The sequence below is a fragment of the Phyllobates terribilis genome, unplaced genomic scaffold, assembly GCF_046119375.1.
Source record: "Phyllobates terribilis strain yellow unplaced genomic scaffold, ASM4611937v1 Scaffold_9__5_contigs__length_417890890, whole genome shotgun sequence".
Classification (NCBI taxonomy): domain Eukaryota; kingdom Metazoa; phylum Chordata; class Amphibia; order Anura; family Dendrobatidae; genus Phyllobates; species Phyllobates terribilis.
Window position 1 is genome coordinate 10,969,011 of NW_027362769.1, and position 20,481 is coordinate 10,989,491.

At 50.4% G+C, this 20,481-nt stretch overlaps 1 protein-coding gene across 1 annotated transcript in view; it reads left to right on the forward strand.

Moving 5' to 3' along the window:
- Nucleotides 1-20,481, forward strand: part of TRPM2 (transient receptor potential cation channel subfamily M member 2) — a 1,046,990-nt gene that overhangs the window by 507,655 nt on the left and 518,854 nt on the right. Inside the window, exons 25-27 of the mRNA XM_073646321.1 lie at nt 16,107-16,288; nt 16,661-16,793; nt 17,426-17,513. Coding sequence (XP_073502422.1) covers nt 16,107-16,288; nt 16,661-16,793; nt 17,426-17,513 — 403 coding nt within the window. The remainder of the gene's footprint in view (nt 1-16,106; nt 16,289-16,660; nt 16,794-17,425; nt 17,514-20,481) is intronic.

A 20,481-nucleotide genomic window follows, 5' to 3' on the forward strand; every position in this document is an offset into this window, starting at 1 on the left:
TCTCGTCCAAGTATGTCCGGCTCAAGATTCCTTCCTACAAGTTAGGGCCTCGGTTCATCGGCCCACTAGAAGTTATCAAACAAATCAACCCAGTGGCCTTTAAATTGAAACTCCCGGCCAACTTGTGGATCCCTAACTCCTTCCATGTATCTCTCCTCAAACCCTTGGTACTTAACTCTTTTTCCAAGTCTACAGGTACGCCTCCTGCTCCGGTTTCCGCTGAAAACGAGTTTGAGGTAGAGAACATTCTGGCCACCAAAAGGGTAAGAGGAAAAACCTTTTTTCTGGTAGATTGGAAGGGGTTTGGTCCTGAGGAGAGAACGTGGGAGCCCCGGGAGAACATCCATGCCCCTCTCATCCTTGATAAATTTCTGTTTGGCCTAAAAAAGGGGGGGCCTAAAGGGGGGGATACTGTAGCGTTGGCGTCCCTGCCTCCTGATAGGCAGGGACGCTGTTCCCCTCACCTCTCCACTCCGTGCCCAGCGTCCTCCTCCCGCTCTGCTGGCAGCGCGTGCTGCTTCCCGGCCACTGTGCTTAGGGCGCGCGCGCGCTCCCCCTCTCCTAAAGGCGCCGCGCGCGTCGTCCTAAGGAGTCCCCGGCCAATGGCCGGAGCACTTCACCATATATAAGGCACCTCCTCCAAAATGGAGGTGCCCGAGCAATGTTGTTGCAAAGCCTTCACTCTGCTTCAGCCCTCAGGTCCCGTTACCAGTTACCTGCCAGTCACCTGCCAGATTCCTGCTTGATACCTGCCTGATATCCGTTTACCTACTTGCAAGCCTGCGGTCCGACGGTCTGCCTTCCGACACCTGTCAGTCTGTCTATGGACCAGCCTGCCCGCTCACCTGGGAGCGCTCATCTGCTACCTGCCTGCTAGCCTACCTGGAGGCTCCGCCGTCACTTGCCGTGACCACCTGCCTGTCCAGAGACTCTTGCCTGCTCACCTGGGAGCGTTCACCTGCTACCTGTCTGCTAGCCTACCTGGAGGCTCCGCCGTCACTTGCCGTGACCACCTGCCTGTCCAGATACTCTTGCCTGCTCACCTGGGAGCGCTCACCTGCTACCTGTCTGCTAGCCTACCTGGAGGCTCTGCCGTCACTTGCCGTGACCACCTGCCCGTCCAGAGACTCTTGCCCGCTCACCTGGGAGCGCTCACCAGCCACCTGCCTGCTGTCCTTCTACCCAGAGACTGTCGCTGTCACTTGCCGTGAGTACCTGTCCTTCTACCCAGAGACTGTCCCTGTCACTTGCCGTGAGTACCCGTCCTTCTACCCAGAGACTGTCCCTGTCACTTGCCGTGACTACCTGCCCTTCTACCCAGAGCCTGTCCCTGTCACTTGCCGTGACTACCTGCCCGTCTTCCCTGGGAGCCACCCGCTTCCTTACAAGGACCGCCCCCTTGTATAGTTGCTCAGAGGTTCCGCCTCCCAGACCCGTTACACAGATCAGGCTGCTGTGTTACAGCTTTCAATAACTCTGCAGCACTAGGCGGTTTGTCACCTAAGCATTAAGCATGTTATCTTCAGCACAGCCTGTTGCCGCTTGGCCAAGGCAGTGCTGCAGTGCTGTCAGCTTGTGACTGATGTGGTCATTTCGGAGATGGAGGAGGAGGTGCAGGAGCTGAACAATGTGATTACATTGAGGTTAAATTGGTGACTCTGTTTTTATACTAAAGAAAGATCCTATTGTTTTGTTTTTTTTTACATTATTTTTTAAGACAAATGCATTCACTGGGAAATGTCATTTTAACATTTAACAACCTTATCTGGCCATGTGGTGTGTGACACATCATCAGACACATCCTGTTTCATTTATGATGGAGGGACTCTAAAAGTCACAAAGCCTATTTGTATAGGGCCATCAGGCGGCCCTTACTATTCTTAAAAGGCCAGCAGTCGGCCCTCGCTATTGTTAGAGAGCCATCAGCCGGCTATGCTTTGTTGTTCCCATTATTAATGAGTGGGTCTCTTATACTGTTATTGCGTATGCAGTCAATGCAAGGGCTGCCAAAAATTTGGATTCAACCCAATACCCCTTTGAGGAGACATAGAGGGGATTTTCAGTAAAAAAAATGTTCCCATTATAAAGGAGCCGGTCTCCTATAGTGTTAGTGTGCTGTGACTGAGAGGTCTGCCAAAATTTTGGAAAAACCCCACTAAGAATTTAAAGACACATAGAGCAGGGCCACAGTAACGAGTATGACTTGTTCCCATTAGAAAGGAGAGGGTCTGCTATACAGTTATAGGGTAAGCAGTGAATCAAATGGCTCACCAAATTTAGGAAAAACCCCACTAAGAATTTAAAGACACATAGAGCAGGGCCACAGTAACGAGTAGGACATGTTCCCATTAGAAAGGAGAGGGTCTGCTATACATTTATAGGGTAAGCAGTGAGTCCAACGGCTGACCAAATTAAGGAAAAAACCCACTAAGAATTTAAAGACACATAGAGCAGTGCCACAGTAACGAGTACGACATGTTCCCATTATAAAGGAGAGGGTCTGCTATACAGTTACAGGGTATGCAGTGAGTCCAATGGCTGACCAAATTTAGGAATAACCCCACTAAGAATTTAAAGACACATAGAGCAGGGCCACAGTAATGAGTACGACATGTTCCCATTAGAAAGGAGAGGGTCTGCTATACAGTTATATCGTATGCAGTGAGTCCAACGGCTGACCAAATTTAGGAAAAACCCCACTAGCAATTTAAAGACACATAGAGCAGAGCCATATTAGCGAGTACGACATGTTCCCATTAGAAAGGAGAGGGTCTACTATACAGTTATAAGTTATGCAGTGAGTCCAACGGCTGACAAAATTTAGGAAAAACCCCACTAACAATTTAAAGACACATAGAGCAGGGCCACAGTAACAACAAATTCCCATTAGGAAGGAGAGGGTCTCCCATAGTTTTGGCCTATGCAGTGAATGCAAGGGCTGCCAAAAATTGGGAGGCACTCCAATGCCCCTTGGAAGAGACTTAGAGGGCCTCATAAAAAAATGTTCCCATTAGAAAGGAGCGGGTCTCCTATAGTTGTAATGCCCATGCACTAAGTGTATGGGCTAACAAACATTTATCCCTGGGGGGTATACATGAACATACTGTATACATTTTTTTTTTACGGGCATCATAAACGCCCTTTAAAAAAGTGATGTGGGTGTTGCATCACGGACCATGGTGTAACGGGTCTGGGAGGCGGAACCTCTGGGCTACTATACAAGGGAGCGGTCCTTGTAAGGGAGCGGGTGGCGACCAGGCAGGCAGTCACAGCAGGTGACCGGGACAGTCTCTGGGTGTACGGGCAGGAGGTCACGGCAAGTGATCAGGGCAGTCTCTGGAAGAACGGGCTGGAGGTCACGGCAAGTGACCGGGGCAGTCTCTGGAAGAACGGGCTGGAGGTCTCGGCAAGTGACCGGGGCAGTCTCTAGGTAAAGGGTAGGTACGACCTGTGATGGCTGAACCTCCAGGTAGGCTAGCAAGGCAGATGGAGGATGTGTGCTCCCAGGTGAGCAAGCGAGAGTCTCTGGAATAGCAGGTGGTCACAGCACGTGACGGCGGAGCCTCCAGGTAGGCAAGCAGGCAGGTAGCGGAGAAGCGCTCCCAGGTGAGCGGGCAAGAGTCTCTGGAATAGCTGGTGGTCCCAGCACGTGACAGCGGAGCCCCCGGGCAGGCAAGCAGGCAGGTAGCGGAGAAGCGCTCCCAGGTGAGCGGGCAAGAGTCTGGAATAGCTGGTGGTCACAGCACGTGACAGCGGAGCCTCCGGGCAGGCAAGCAGGCAGGTAGTGGAGAAGCGCTCCCAGGTGAGCGGGCAAGCTGGTCCATAGACAGACTGACCGGAGTTGTAAGGCAGACCGTCGGACCTCAGGCAAGCAGGCAGGTAGCTGATGTGCGCTCCCAGGTGAGCGGGCAAGTTGGTCCTTAGACAGACTGACCGGAGTTGTAAGGCAGACCGTCGGACCTCAGGCAGGCAGGCAGGTACCAGGAAATCAGGCAGGATTAGGACAGCAAGCTGGCAGGAATCTGGCAGGTAACTGGCAGGTAACTGGCAACGGGACCTGAGGGCTGAAGCAGAGTAGAACGGTGCAACAACATTGCTCGGGCACCTCCATTTTGGAGGAGGTGCCTTTATATGGTAAAGTCCTCCGGCCATTGGCCGGGGACTCCTTAGGACGGCGCGCGCAGCCCCTTTAAGAGGGAGGGAGGGCGCGCGCGCGCTCCCTAAGCACAGTGGCCGGGAAGGAGCGCGCGCTGCCAGCAGAGCGGGAGAGGGACGCCGGGCACGGAGCAGAGCGGTGAGGGGAACAGCGTCCCTGCCTAGCAGAGGGCAGGGACGCCGGCACTACAGTACCCCCCCCTTTAGGCCCCCCCTTTTTTAGGCCAGATAGAAATTTAGCTAGGATGAGAGGGGCATGGATGTTCTCCCGGGGCTCCCACGTTCTCTCCTCAGGACCAAACCCCTTCCAATCTACCAGAAAAAAGGTCTTTCCTCTTACCCTTTTGGTGGCAAGAATGTTCTCTACCTCAAACTCGTCCTCAGCAGAAACCGGAGCAGGAGGCGTACCTGTAGACTTGGAAAAAGAGTTAAGCACCACGGGTTTGAGGAGAGATACATGGAAGGAGTTAGGGATCCGTAAGTTGGCCGGGAGTTTAAATTTATAGGCCACCGGGTTGATCTGACTGATGACCTCCAGAGGACCGATGAACCGAGGCCCTAACTTGTAAGAAGGTATCTTGAGTCGAACATATTTAGATGAGAGCCAGACTTTATCTCCTGGACGAAATTGTGGAGGATCCAGGCGTTTTTTGTCAGCGTGTCTTTTCATACGCTCGGATGACAGAAGGAGTGCGGACCGGGTACTCTCCCATATGGAGGAAAATTTGCTAACGAGAGATTCCGCAGCTGGGTTGTCCACAGAGGTGGAGACAGGAAAAGGAATCCGAGGATGCTGACCAAAGACTACAAAAAACGGGGATTTGGAGGAGGATTCGCTCTCGTGATTATTATAAGAGAACTCGGCCCATGGTAGGAGATCCACCCAGTCAGAATGGTGGGCATTAACGAAGTGCCGGAGGTAACTGGTCAGGTTCTGATTGATCCGCTCCACTTGACCATTGGACTGTGGGTGGTAAGCGGAAGAGAAGTCCAGGGTGACGTCTAGTAGTTTACAAGTGGCTCTCCAGAAACGTGAGGTGAACTGTACCCCACGATCCGACACGATGTGGAGGGGCAGGCCATGAAGACGGAAGATGTGGCGGATAAAGTCTTTAGCCAGCTCGGGTGCAGACGGAAGGCCTGGCAGGGGAATAAAGTGAGCCATCTTGGAAAAGCGGTCAGCGACCACCCAAATGACCGTACAACCGGCAGAGACGGGGAGATCAGTTATAAAGTCCATTGCTATATGCTGCCAGGGGGCAGCAGGTACAGGAAGCGGAAGGAGGCGTCCGGCTGGCAGATGTCTCGGGACTTTGTTGCGGGCGCAGGACACACAGGCAGAAACAAAGTCTATTATGTCCTTGTGCAGGGTAGGCCACCAATAGTGCCGGGCAATAAGCTGGAGGGTCTTTTTCTGACCGGCGTGGCCAGCTAGTTTAGACGAATGGCCCCAGTGTAGGATCTTCTCCCGATCAGGTACTGAAACAAACGTCTTACCGGGAGGGAGACGATTTAGACTCACGGGAGCCACCTGCATTACTCTGGCGGGATCGACGATATGTTTAGGTTCTTCCTCGAGATCGGACACCAGAAAGGATCGGGACAAGGCGTCTGCTTTGACGTTTTTGTCAGCCGGGCGAAAATGAAGAACAAAATCAAAGCGAGCAAAAAACAAGGACCACCGGGCTTGGCGCGGGTTAAGTCTCTGGGCATGCTGGAGGTAAGCCAAGTTCTTGTGGTCAGTGTAAATTATTACCGGATGAAGAGCCCCCTCGAGTAGGTAACGCCACTCCTCCAACGCCAGCTTGATGGCCAATAACTCTCGGTCTCCTATGGAATAGTTGCGCTCAGAAGAGGAGAAGAGTTTGGAGAAGAAGCCACAAGTTACCATTCTCCCGGAAGATGATTTTTGAGTAAGTACCGCTCCGGCTCCAGAGGAGGAGGCGTCAACTTCCAGGAAGAACTGCTTGTTGCCGTCCGGGCGATGCAGCACCGGGGCGGAAGAGAAGGCCTGTTTTAGGGAAAGAAAGGCCTCCTCTGCTTCGGGCGGCCACTCTTTGGGATTAGTACCCTTACGGGTGAGCGCGGAAATTGGGGCAGTCCGGGAAGAGAAGTGCAGGATGAAGAGGCGGTAATAGTTGGCGAAGCCCAGGAACCGTTGAATAGCCTTCAACCCCTCTGGTGGGGCCATTTCTCGATGGCAGACAGTTTCTCAGGATCCATTTGTAGGCCGGTCTGAGAGATAATGTAGCCCAGAAACGGAAGCGAGGTCTGCTCAAAGAGGCACTTCTCATATTTAGCGTAGAGATGGTTCTGCCTGAGCCTGAGCAGGACCTGATGAACATCCCTCCGGTGAGTCTGGAGATCCGGAGAGAAGACCAAGATGTCGTCCAGGTACACCACTACGCAGGAGTAGAGAAGGTCCCGGAAGATGTCATTGACCAACTCTTGAAAGACGGCAGGAGCGTTACAGAGGCCAAAGGGCATTACCAGATATTCATAGTGGCCGTCCCGGGTGTTGAATGCCGTCTTCCATTCATCCCCCTGACGGATACGAACCAGGTTATACGCCCCACGGAGGTCCAGTTTGGTGAAGATTCTAGCCCCCCTCAGACGATCAAATAACTCCGGAATGAGCGGAAGGGGGTACTTATTCTTCACCGTGATCTGGTTAAGGCCTCTATAGTCTATACAGGGACGGAGAGAGCCGTCCTTCTTTTTGACGAAAAAGAAGCCTGCTCCCGCCGGGGAGGTAGATTTCCGGATGAATCCTCTGGCCAGATTCTCCTCAATATATTCGGACATCGACCGGGTCTCAGCAGCGGATAATGGATAAATACGCCCACGGGGAGGAGAAGTACCAGGTAACAGGTCGATAGGGCAGTCGTATGGTCTATGAGGGGGTAGTGTCTCTGCCTCCTTTTTATTAAAGACATCAGCATAAGACCAATAAGGAATCGGAAGTCCAGGTAGATTAGCTGGGGTAGGAGAAGGACGGACGGGATGAACGGGAACCAGACAGGTCTTATGGCAGCCCTGTCCCCAGCGAAGGACTTCTCCGGTCTGCCAGTCAAGAATGGGTGCATGTTTCTGGAGCCAAGGTAGGCCTAGCAAGAGGGCGTGAGAGAGTCCAGGCAGAACATGGAAGGAGATACTTTCAGAATGCAGCATTCCCACCTGCAGAGTAATGGATTCGGTGATGAGTTGGATGGGGCGTGGTAAGAGCCCCCCATCCACGGCAGCAACAGACAAGGGTACAGCCAGAGGTTTGGTGGGGATGCGGTATTTCTCTACCAGGGACTGTGAAATAAGATTCCCGGCTGCTCCAGAGTCCAGTTGGGCTAGTTCGAAATAACGGTTCTCCCCGTAGACGATTGAAACTGACAACAGCAGGGATGGAGAGGATTTATTCTTGTCTAGGTGGACCTCTCTGAGCGAACCTAGACACAGGCGTTTCCCGACCTCTCCGGGCAGGCACGGATCCGGTGCTCCTTACTGCCACAGTAGAAGCAGGTCCCCTCGGCACGGCGTAAGTCCTGACGGGTCTTGACCATCTTGGTCTGGTCGACCTGCATAGGCTCAGGAGGGTGTACCTGGTTAGAGACAGAAGGAGTGACGGGTTTCTGAAAAGTAGGAGCTAGACGTGGTAACCTCCTCTCACGGGTGACCTCTCTGGCACGCTCCTGGAACCGTAGGTCAATCCGGGTGGCAAGAGTTATTAAGTCATCGAGAGTGGTAGGAATGTCCCGACCGGCAAGTTCATCTTTAATACGGCCGGACAGACCCTCCCAGAAGACGGAAACCAGAGCGTCGTTATCCCAGGCCAGCTCCGAAGCAAGGGTACGGAACCGTATGGCATATTGGCCCACGGTGAGACTTTCCTGACGGAGGCGTAGCAACGATGATGCGGATGAGGTCTTCCGTCCAGGTTCGTTGAAGACTTTCCGGAAAGCCGTGAGAAAAGCAGGAAAGTTGGACACCAGGGGGTCTCCTTTCTCCCATAGAGGATTTAGCCAGGCCAGGGCCTCCCCGGTGAGATGGGACATGATGAATGCAATTTTGGCTCGGTCGGAGTTAAACTGGTGGGACAATAGTTCAAAGTGCAGGGTGCACTGATTTATGAAGCCCCGAGCCTGGGCTGAGTCGCCTCCGAAGCGAGGAGGTGCAGAAAGCCGAGGTCCGGGGTAGGATATCATGGTGTTAGTGGACAGCGGAGCTGCCGGATTGCGAGACATGGCACTGGCGGAGGTTGTTGGTGGAGCAGTCAGTGTCCAGGCGAGTATTGACATTCCGCAGGTGACCCAGGATGGTCTCCTGTTGGGACCTTTGACGGGACAGTTCATGACACAGGTCCGAGAGCGAGGGAGCTTGGGTGCCACCGGGTTCCATGGCCCGAGCAAACTGTAACGGGTCTGGGAGGCGGAACCTCTGGGCTACTATACAAGGGAGCGGTCCTTGTAAGGGAGCGGGTGGCGACCAGGCAGGCAGTCACAGCAGGTGACCGGGACAGTCTCTGGGTGTACGGGCAGGAGGTCACGGCAAGTGATCAGGGCAGTCTCTGGAAGAACGGGCTGGAGGTCACGGCAAGTGACCGGGGCAGTCTCTGGAAGAACGGGCTGGAGGTCACGGCAAGTGACCGGGGCAGTCTCTAGGTAAAGGGTAGGTACGACCTGTGATGGCTGAACCTCCAGGTAGGCTAGCAAGGCAGATGGAGGATGTGTGCTCCCAGGTGAGCAAGCGAGAGTCTCTGGAATAGCAGGTGGTCACAGCACGTGACGGCGGAGCCTCCAGGTAGGCAAGCAGGCAGGTAGCGGAGAAGCGCTCCCAGGTGAGCGGGCAAGAGTCTCTGGAATAGCTGGTGGTCCCAGCACGTGACAGCGGAGCCCCCGGGCAGGCAAGCAGGCAGGTAGCGGAGAAGCGCTCCCAGGTGAGCGGGCAAGAGTCTGGAATAGCTGGTGGTCACAGCACGTGACAGCGGAGCCTCCGGGCAGGCAAGCAGGCAGGTAGTGGAGAAGCGCTCCCAGGTGAGCGGGCAAGCTGGTCCATAGACAGACTGACCGGAGTTGTAAGGCAGACCGTCGGACCTCAGGCAAGCAGGCAGGTAACTGATGTGCGCTCCCAGGTGAGCGGGCAAGTTGGTCCTTAGACAGACTGACCGGAGTTGTAAGGCAGACCGGCGGACCTCAGGCAGGCAGGCAGGTACCAGGAAATCAGGCAGGATTAGGACAGCAAGCTGGCAGGAATCTGGCAGGTAACTGGCAGGTAACTGGCAACGGGACCTGAGGGCTGAAGCAGAGTAGAATGGTGCAACAACATTGCTTGGGCACCTCCATTTTTGGAGGAGGTGCCTTATATATGGTAAAGTCCTCCGGCCAATGGCCGGGGACTCCTTAGGACGGCGCGCGCGGCCCCTTTAAGAGGGAGGGAGGGTGCGCGCGCGCGCCCTAAGCACAGTGGCCGGGAAGGAGCGCGCGCTGCCAGCAGAGCGGGAGAGGGACGCCGGGCACGGAGCAGAGCGGTGAGGGGAACAGCGTCCCTGCCTAGCAGAGGGCAGGGACGCCGGCACTACACATGGTAACCCTGGTGATATGGTGGTGGAGGATGAGGATGAGGAGAAGGACAAGAGCAAATAGCCAAAATCAGGAAGCGTATACCCATGTGTGGGTGTGAAAAGGTGCATGGGAATACACCTCCCAAATAAACACACTGGATTACGCCGCTATCATTCAGTGGTGTTGAGAAGTCTGGCCCAATCCAGCCCTTGTTCATTTTTATAAGAGTCATCTTGTCAGCTTTTTCAGTTGACAGGCATATGCGCTGATCAGTTATAATTCCACCAGCGTCACTAAAAACCCGCTCTGATAAAATGCTAGCAGAAGGGCAGGCCAGGACCTCCAAGGCATAAAGAGCCAGTTCATTCCACGTATCCACCTTGGATATCCAATAATTATAAGGCACAGAGGAATCACGGAGGATGTTGGTACGGTCGGCAAGGTACTCCTTCAGCATGTTCCCAAACTTTGTACTCTTTGTGAGAGCACCCCGCGCCTCAGGGCTTGTGCGATGGGAGGGTCTAAGAAAATTCTCCCAAAATTTTGTCAGTGTTCCCCTGCCTCTGCTGGATTGGAGTTGTGTTTCTCTCTCCTGTAGTCCTTGGTTGTCCAACGAACTATGACCTCTGTCGCCAGCGTTTTCAGATGGTAATTTTTTTAATAGTTCCGCAACAAGGGCCTTCTGGTACTGCCCCATGTTTGTAGACCTGTCCGCCTCAGGAATAAGAGATATAAAGTTCTCCTTGTAGTATGGGTCTAGAAGTGTCACCAACCAGTAATGACTGTCACCCAAAATTTTGAGAACGCGAGGGTCATGGGAAAGGCAGCGTAACATAAACTCAGCCATGCGTGCCAGACTACTAACAGGCAAGACTTCCGTGTCCTCACCAAGGGGATGAGTGACCATCCTCTCCTCCTCCTCTCTGTCCTCAGGCCATCCACACTGAAGAGACGGTATGACAGTTGTGCAAGTAGTACCGCCTATAGCGCATGAAACTAGCTCCTCCTTCTCCTCCTCCTCTTCCTCATTGTGTCACCCAATCCACGTTGGAATGAGATGAGGCTGGGCTGTGTGTAATCACCCTGTATGGCTCCTTGCTCCATCTCATTGTGCTCTGCCTGCAATGCATCCTCTTTGATTGTGAGCAGAGAGCATTTTAGAAGACAGAGAAGTGGGATGGTGATGCTAATTATGGCATCATCGTTGCTCACCATCTTGGTGGAGTTCTCAATGTTTTGGAGGATGGTATATATGTCTGACATCCATGTCCACTCCTGAGGTCTTATGTGTGGAGTCTGAACTGAATAACGATGGCCTTGTTGATGGTGGTACTCAACAAATGCCCTCTTCTGCTCACAAATCCTTCCCAACATCTGCAGTGTAGAGTTTTAACGCATGGGCACATTACACACCAGTCTGTGAGCCTGAAGCTGCAAACGCTTCTGAAGCACGGCAAGGGTGGCGGAAGCTGTAACTGACTTTCTAAAATGGGCACACAGGCGGCGTACTTTGACAAGCAGATCTGGCAGCTCTGGGTAGGATTTGAGAAATCGCTGAACCATGAGGTTAAGCACATGGACCAGGCATGGTATGTGTGTGAGCTTACCTCGCCTCAGAGCCGACACCAGGTTCCGGCCATTGTCACATATGACCATGCCTGGCTGTAGGTTCAGCGATGTGAGCCACAGATCTGCCTGCTGTTTTACAGCTGTCCACAACTCTTCAGCATTGTGCGGTTTGACACCTAAGCATATTAGCTTCAACATAGCCTGTTGCCGCTTGGCCGAGGCAGTGCTGCAGTGCTTCCAGCTTGTGACTGATGTGGTCATTTCAGAGATGGCGGCTGAAGAGGAGGAGGTGGCTGAGGAGGATGAGGTGCAGGAGCTGCAGACTGTGGGGGAAACCCTGATTGACCTAGGGCCTGTGATCCTAGGCGTCGGGAGGACGTGTTCTGTATCAAGGTCCGACTGGGTCCCTGCTTCCACTATGTTAACCCAGTGTGCCATCAGCGAGATGTACTGTCCCTGCCCACAAGCACTTATCCACGTTTCCGTGGTTAGGTGGACTTTCCCAGTAATTGCATGGTTGATGGCACGGCTAATGTTTTGGGACACGTGCTTGTGTAATGCGGTGATGGCACACTGGGAGAAATAGTGGCGGCTGGGGACCGAGTACTGAGGAACAGCCACCGCCATCAGGTTGCAGAATGCTTCCTTCTCTACGAGCCTGAAAGGCAACATTTCAAGCGCAAGAAGTCGCGAAATGTGGGAATTTAGTACTGTGGCCAGTGGGGCGTTGGCTGCGTATTTGCGCTTGCGTTCCAAGGACTGGGGTATGGACAACTGAACGCTGCGCTGGGACAAGGATGTGGATGTGCTTCCTGATGTTGCTACTTGAGTGTGCAATGACAGGTGCAGGGCAGGAGGCATCTTCGCATGCACCATGGACAGGGGATAGGCTTGCATGCACAACAGCGGAAGAAGCAGTGGTGTCACCCGCAGACACTGTTCCTGGATCCTCGGGTTTGGCCCACAAACTCGGGTGCTTTGCTGCCATGTGCCTGATCATGCTGGTGGTGGTCAGGCTGGTCTTTTTGCCACCCCTGCTGATGCTGGCCTGGGAGGTGGTGCAAAAGGCCTTTTTGGGGTTATCGGCCGAGTCTTTAAAAAACAACCAGACTCGGGAAGACCTAACAGTTGTACTGGCAACTTCCTTCTTGTTGGAGTTATGGGGAACTGTTGCCTGCCTTCTTTCTGCTACCACCACACTGCTTCTTCCTGCCTGTTGGGGTGCTCTGCCTCCCTCCCCTTGTGTGCTGCTCTCCTCGCTCTGCGTGTCCTCCTGCCAGGTTGGGTCAGTTTCTATATCATCCACCACCTCGTCTTCCACTTCCGCACTCTGGTCCTCCTCCTGACTTTCTGGCAATTGTGTCTCATCATCGTCCACCTCTTGTGACACTTTCCCACCGTCGGCTTAGTGTGACCGTGGCTGATCAAATATTTGTGCATCACTACATGCATTATCCTCTTGCCCCGCTTCAAGTGAACCGGCCTGAATCTATAAATGGAAAAGTGAACAGCTCTTCAGAGTGTCCAAGTATGGGATCAGTTGTCTCTGGGCACTCGGCATGGTGGGAGGAAGGAGGTTCAGAGTGAGGAATATGCAGTCCAGAGTCACAGCTACTGAGACTTCACCGTGTGGAGACAAGGTGGTGGTGGTGGTGGCTAAATGACTGGAAGCATTATCTGCTATCCAACCAATAACCTTTTCACATTTCTCTGTGTTCAATAGTGGTGTTCTGCGGTCCCCTAGTAATTGGGACAGAAGGGCGAGCGAGAAGATGTGGGTGTTTGTTGTGGCACAATTTCAGCTTCCCCACGGCCTCGGCCTCTGAATACACCATCACGTCCAGTTCCCCGTCCCTTGCCAAGTGCCTTGCCCATTTTAAATGGAGGACAATATCTTCCACGCTCACTACAATTGACTGAATTTGGAGCGAACTTATATGTGATCCGTGTGACTGACAAACCACAGTTTTAAATACCTGGCCTGTAGGTAACTATTTTGAACAGCAAACTGGTGTCAATTGCTTCACTGACACACTAAAACAAATTTTTAATGAAGGTAAGAAATGGAGGTATTTTCTGAAAACGTATATGTGATCCCTGTGATGGAGAAAACACGGTTTTAAACACCTGGCCTGTAGGTAACTATTTTGAACAGCAAACTGATGTCAATTGCTTCACTGACACACTGAAATAATTTTTAATGGATGCCATAAATGGCAGTATTTCTGCGCAATTATATGTGATCCTCTTGTGCTATGTGCACTGCAGTCTGCTATATACCCTGCCTGCCTGCCTATATACACTGCCTGCCTGATATCTCTGCAGATGGATTAGTCCTCAGAAGGATGGTTTGTTGAGATGGATATGTGTCTCTAATATACACTGCTCAAAAAAATAAAGGGGACACTCAAATAACACATCCTAGATCTGAATGAATGAAATATTCTGATTGAATACTTTGTTCTGTACAAAGTTGAATGTGCTGACAACAAAATCACACAAAAATCATCAATGGAAATCAAATTTATTAACCAATGGAGGCCTGGATTTGGAGTCAGTATTGTGTGTGGCCTCCACGTGCATGTATGAACTCCCTACAATGCCTGGGCATGCTCCTGACGAGGTTGCGGAAGGTCTCCTGGGGGATCTTCTCCCAGACCTGGACTAAAGCCTCTGCCAACTCCTGGACAGTCTGTGGTGCAACGTGACGTTGGTGGATGGAGCGAGATGTGCTCAATTGGATTCAGGTCTGGGGAACGAGCGGGCCAGTCCATAGCTTCAATGCCTTCATCTTGCAGGAACTGCTGACACACTCCAGCCACATGAGGTCTGGCATTGTCCTACATTAGGAGGAACCCAGGGCCAACAGCACCAGCATATGGTCTCACACGGGGTCTGAGGATCTCATCTCGGTACCTAATGGCAGTCAGGCTGCCTCTGGCGAGCACATGGAGGGCTGTGCGGTCCTCCAAAGAAATGCCACCCCACACCATTACTGACTCACTGCCAAACCAGTCATGCTGAAGGATGTTGCAGGCAGCAGATCGCTCTCCACAGGGTCTCCAGACTCTGTCACGTCTGTCACATGTGCTCAGTGTGAACCTGCTTTCATCTGTGAAGAGCACAGGGCGGCAGTGGCGACTTTGCCAATCCTGGTGTTCTGTGGCATATGCCAAATGTCCTGCACGGTGTTGGGCTGTGAGCACAACCCCCATCTGTGGACTTCGGGCCCTCATACCACCCTCATGGAGTCGGCTTCTAACCGTTTGTGCAGACACATGCACATTTGTGGCCTGCTGGAGGTCATTTTGCAGGGCTCTGGCAGTGCTCCTCCTGTTCCTCCTTGCACAAAGGCGGAGGTAGCGGTCCTGCTGCTGGGTTGTTACCCTCCTACGGCCCCCTCCACGTCTCCTGGTGTACTGGCCTGTCTCCTGGTAGCGCCTCCAGCCTCTGGACACTACGCTGACAGACACAGCAAACCTTCTTGCCACAACTCGCATTGATGTGCCATCCTGGATGAACAGTACTACCTGAGCAACTGCTGTGGGTTGTAGAGTCCGTCTCATGCTTCCACGAGTGTGAAAACACAACCAACATTCAAAAGTGACCAAAACATCAGCCAGAAAGCATTGGTACTGAGATGTGGTCTGTGGTCCCCACCTGCAGAACCACTCCTTTATTGAGGGTGTCTTGATAATTGCCAATAGTTTCCATCTATTGTCTATTACATTTGCACAACAACATGTGAAATTGGTTGTCAATCAGTGTTGCTTCCTAAGTTTGATTTCACAGAAGTTTGATTTACTTGGAGTTATATTCTGTTGTTTAAGTGTTCCCTTTATTTTTTTGAGCAGTGTAGTTTGGTACACCTACACTACTAAATAGAAACAAGCAAATCTCTCCCTAGCTCAGCAGCACCTCTCCCTACAATGTCTGATTCTGGAGTGACTGTGACTAGCATGGCGGCGCCAAGTCTGATATAGACCTGATGACGCTGTGCGGCCGGCCAATCACTGTAATGCCACAACCAATAAGGCTATGGCATTACAGTGAGTGGTAGGCAATCCCTGCATGTTCATTGGCTCTGTAAAGAGCACCAAACATGCAGGGAGGGGATCCGTGCTCCCGCTGAGCAACCCCGGAAATACTCGGCGAGCGCCTTGAGCAGTGAGATGGTCGGGCGAGCACCGAGCAGTAGCAAGCATGCTCGCTCATCACTACTAAGGATCTGAACCTGGTCAAAGTGGCAAATTTTTGCCCTTGTTTTATTCCCATTGCTCCCCTGAACATTTTTTTAATCCCCCATACATTTTCATAGATATGGGCTCTTTTATTTAGTGCTAGTTTTTATTGTCTTTCCCAAGGGAGCATTGTTCACAGCATACTCTGTGACTGTGTCTCTATACGTCTTTGCATTATTACTCTGTGAACAATGCTCCTCAGCAAAGACTATAAAAAGTAGCACTGAATAAAAGGGCCATATTTCTAGAACCGTATAGCGGATTTAAAAAGAATCAAAAAAAAAAAAAAAGGGATTACTCAGGTGAGCAGCAGGAATAAAATATCAAAAACTGCCCACTTTAGACCTGGTGACAGGTCCTAAGTAACTATTAGGTCCTAAGTAATTAAGTAACTAAGTATTGTATGTGATGATTTTGCTAATTCTTTTAATTTACAGTATGTTCTTGGCTGTAAAGCTTCTAAAATAATGTCCACACAATAAAATAGTTTTGCTTGTGTACATCTCATCTAACATGCATAAGAATGGCTGAATATGTGAATAAATTACTCTCCACCTGATTTATGTTTACCGTGATATTTTTTTTTTAGTTACACTTTTCAACAAGTGCAAGAACATACTGATCAGATATGGAAATTTCAAAGACATGATTTAATAGAAGAGTATCATGGTCGACCACCAGCACCTCCACCTTTTATTCTCTTCAATCACCTACACCTGTTTATCAGCCGTGTCATTCTGCACAAACCAGCAGGGAGGAAAAGGCAACTCAGTAAGAGTTCTAAAAATGTAAAGAAGGAACATGCCGTAACTTATATTAGTACTTATTATTTTCTTGTCCAGTCCAAAATTGAATAAATTACATTACCTGTACAGCTCTGAGCTACAGAGCATGATGTCCGGAGTGGCCATGGGTCTCCTGGTCTGAACTATGAGGCAGTGAAGTTCAGGTCAGGAAATCTATAGCGTGTCCACAGCTCACTGTATATTCTGTAAGTGTCAGACGTGTGACACCGGCCTTAAGGAAAGTGCTGTACTGTGGGAAAATTGTGGAAGTGAAGGGGAGTAAAGGCCTTAGTGGCTCTGATCTACTGTATATTCATTTTCATTATAGCTTTAAATTTGCTACTTTTTTATATATTAGAGGAAAAGCTAGAAAAGAATGAAGAGACAGCTCTCCTCTCCTGGGAAACTTTTCTAAAAGAAAACTATTTACAGCATCTTCAAAAACAGATGAAACAAAGCACAGAGCACAAGATTAGGGACACATTTCACAAGTAAGTAATTTAAGAGAAATAAATAACTATCAGTTTATTAAGTCTTGCAGATATGTGTACAATTTGAACAAGAAACTTTAAGTCAGTCCACTATATCCACATTGCATGGGTCTCAAGCGTAGCCCTGAGTTATATCATGTTCAACAAGTACTGGACACTTGATAACTTTCCACATCTTCACTTTGATCTGTCTCTATGTTTCTAATCAGAGATAGAAATAAATGCAGAAACAATTAAGTAGAGAAATATTTTGATAAATATTTAACAACATTGGTTATGAGCTTCAATAAGAGAAGCAGTCAATGAGCAAATGATGCTGTTTATGAAAGAAAGGCAGATCCTCATTTTGAAATAATTGACAACCTTTTTTACATAACACTGAGGCAATAAAAAGACATCAAGGAAAGTACCAGGGCAGGAATTAGTTAATAATGGAGATATTGTGAAAGTTAGTCAAATTGTTATACTTTTTAATGCTTTAAATTGGTATTTAATATAAAGCTCGTAATTTCCCCGATTACTCAATAAGATTTTAAAGCATTATTTCTTTAACACTGACATATTGGTTTCCCTTTTTAATACTTATACATAGCTCCACTTATTCTGATAATGAATATTACCTTTATTAATAGAGTTAACAGAGTCGTGGACTTGCTAGAACTGGATCAAATCAAAAGGACTGGCTCCATGGAACACAGACTAGTTTTCTTAGAAGAACAGGTAATCCTACTATCTAATGTCACCAATACAAATGTGAAGCATTATTACAGATTATTACTACTGGTTAGTCACAGATTGAGTGAACTAGGTGAGCATCACAAGAACAATAACTGTTAGTGTTGAGCGAGCATGCTCGACACTGCTTGTTACTCGCCCAAGCATCACGCTACTCGGGATGTTCGGCGAGCACCGAGCATTTCCGGGTTACTCAGGCGGGAGCTGGGTCTCCGCCCTGCACGTTGGGCGCTCTTTAGATTGCCAGCCAGTCATTGTAATGCGGCAGTCATGTTGTTTGTGGGCATTACAGTGATTGGCTGGCCGCACAGCGTCACCTCGAGTATTTAAAACCGGGCGCCGCCATCTTGGACACAGTCGCTCCGGATCAGCCAATGTAGTTTCAGTGCTGCTGAGTTAGGGAGAGATATATAGTGTGAAAAAGGTAGTGTAGGGTCTCTAAAGCCTGCCAAATCAAACAAACAGTCCTTCTCAGGACTAATATCCATCCCAGATATCAGGCAGGCAGGCTGTATAGGAGACGCAGTGGTTTTACCACCAAACGCTGCATTAGAGTCCTGCGTGCTCCTGTTGGTCAAATTGCTAGACTTATCACCCCGGTCTCAGGGGCCAGGAAAAATTATCTTTTTTTTCATCTAAATCCTGTATTTTTTTCTTTTTCCTCAGTCAGACTGTCCAAATACATGTCTTATTAACCTTTTGGTATTCCCCCCCCCCCCCAAAAAAAAAAAAAAAAATGAGTGTGTCTGTGACTGTTCAGACACCAACATATCTGTTTAAAAGAGTCTGGTGTAGGCCAGAAAAATAGAACTGTGATTTTGCAGTTCCACGGGTCAAATCTCTGTATTATCCTGTTTTTGGCATTTTTTGCCGTAAACAAAAAACTGTAATAGTGTCTGCCTGACTGGTCAGACACCAATATATCTGTTTAAAAGATTCTGGTGTACGCCACATAACTATAACTGTGGTTTTGCAGTTCCACGGGTCAAATCTCTGTATTATCCTGCTTTATGCATTTTTTGCCGTAAAAAAAAACAGTAATAGTGTCTCCCTGTCTGTTCAGTCACAAATATATCTGTTTAAAAGATTCTGGTGTAGGCCAGACAAATAGAACTGTGGTTTTCCTCTTCCACGGTTCTAATCTCCTTTTTATTACCCTTTTTCCATTGACAGTGCGAGTGTAAGCTATTTTACTTCATTTACAATGGGCAAGGCACGTGGCAAGGGACGTGGAACTGGACGTTCTGGTGATGGTGCATGTAGAGGACGGGGCCATGGCCAAGGTGAAAATGTGCCACAACCAACAGCCACATTTTCTCGCTCCCACTTCTTGACCGAATTACTAGGGAAGCACACTACAACACCAGTATTGCGAACTGATCAGTGTGAACAGGTTATTAATTGGATAGCAGATAATACTTCCAGTTACCTGGGCACCACCACCTCCGGCCTGTCTTCCACACGTTCAAGTTTTAGTAGCCGTGAGTCTCGACCGCATACTCTTCCTCACCCTGATGCTTCTTCCTCCCACCATGCCGATTGTCGTCAGACAGCAACTGATCCCACAGTTGGACACTCTGAAGAGCTGTTCACTGGTCCATTTCCATATTTGTGCCCCTCGCCTGCTCCGCTTGAAGTGGTGGAAGAGGAGATCCCATGTAGCGATGCCCAAATATTTGAACAGCCACGGCCACAGGAAGTCGACGCTGGCAATTTGTCACAAGAGGTGGACGATGACAAGACACAATTGCCAAGAAGTGAGGAGGAGGATCGTGGTGCGCAAGTGGAAGAGGAGGAGGTGGTGGATGATCTAGTAACTGACCCAACGTGGCAGGAGGACATGCAGAGCGAGGCCAGCAGCACACAGGGGGAGGGAGGCAGAGTACCCCAACAGGCAGGAAAAAGCAGTGTGGTGGCCGCACACAGAAGGCGGGCAACAGTTCCCCGTAACACCAACACGAGGGACGTTGCCTGTACAACCGGTAGGTCTTCCAGAGTCTGGATTTTTTTTAAAGACTCTGCTGATAACCCCAAAAAGGCCATTTGTACCACCTGCCATGCCAGCATCAGCAGAGGTGACAAAAGTACCAGCCTGACCACCACCAGCATGATCAGGCACATGGCAGCAAAGCACCCGACTTTGTTGGGCGAACCCCAGGGTCCACGACCAGTGTCTGCGGGTGACACCACTGCTTCTTCCACTGTTGCGCATGTAATAGAACCCCCTGTTGTGCGTGCAAGGCAGTCCCCTGTCCATACTGCATGCAAAGATGCCCCCTCCTTTCAGTTTTCACATGTTATGGCAGTTTCTCAAGAAACAGCATCAACGTCCACGTCCACGTCCCACCGCAGCGTTCAATTGTCCATATCCCAGAGCTTTGAACGAATGCGCAAATTCTCAGCCAACGCCCCACAGGCCACAGTCCTAAATTCGCACATTTCACGACTGCTTGCGTTGGAAATGCTGCCTTTTAGGCTGGTGGAGACGGAATCCTTCCGCAACCTTATGGCGGTGGCCGTCCCTCGTTACTCAGTCCCCAGCCGACACTATTTTGCCCGGTGTGCCATCCCCGCACTACACAAGCACGTGTCCCAAAACATCTGCCGTGCCCTCCACAATGCAGTTACTGGGAGAGTCCACCTGACAACGGACACGTGGACAAGTGCTTGTGGCCAGTGACGGTACATCTCCCTGACGGCACACTGGGTAAACATAGTGGAAGCCGGGAACCAGTCGGAACACATCCTCCCCACACCGAGGATTGCGGGCCCTATGTCAGTCAGAGTTGCCCCCACAGTGTACAGCTCCTGGGCATCATCCTCCTCCTCATGTTCAGCCTCCATCGCAGATATCACCACATTAGTTACAAGCTGGAAACACTGCAGTACTGCCTCAGCCAAGCGGCAACAGGCTGTGCTGAAACTCATAAGCTTAGGTGATAAACCTCACACT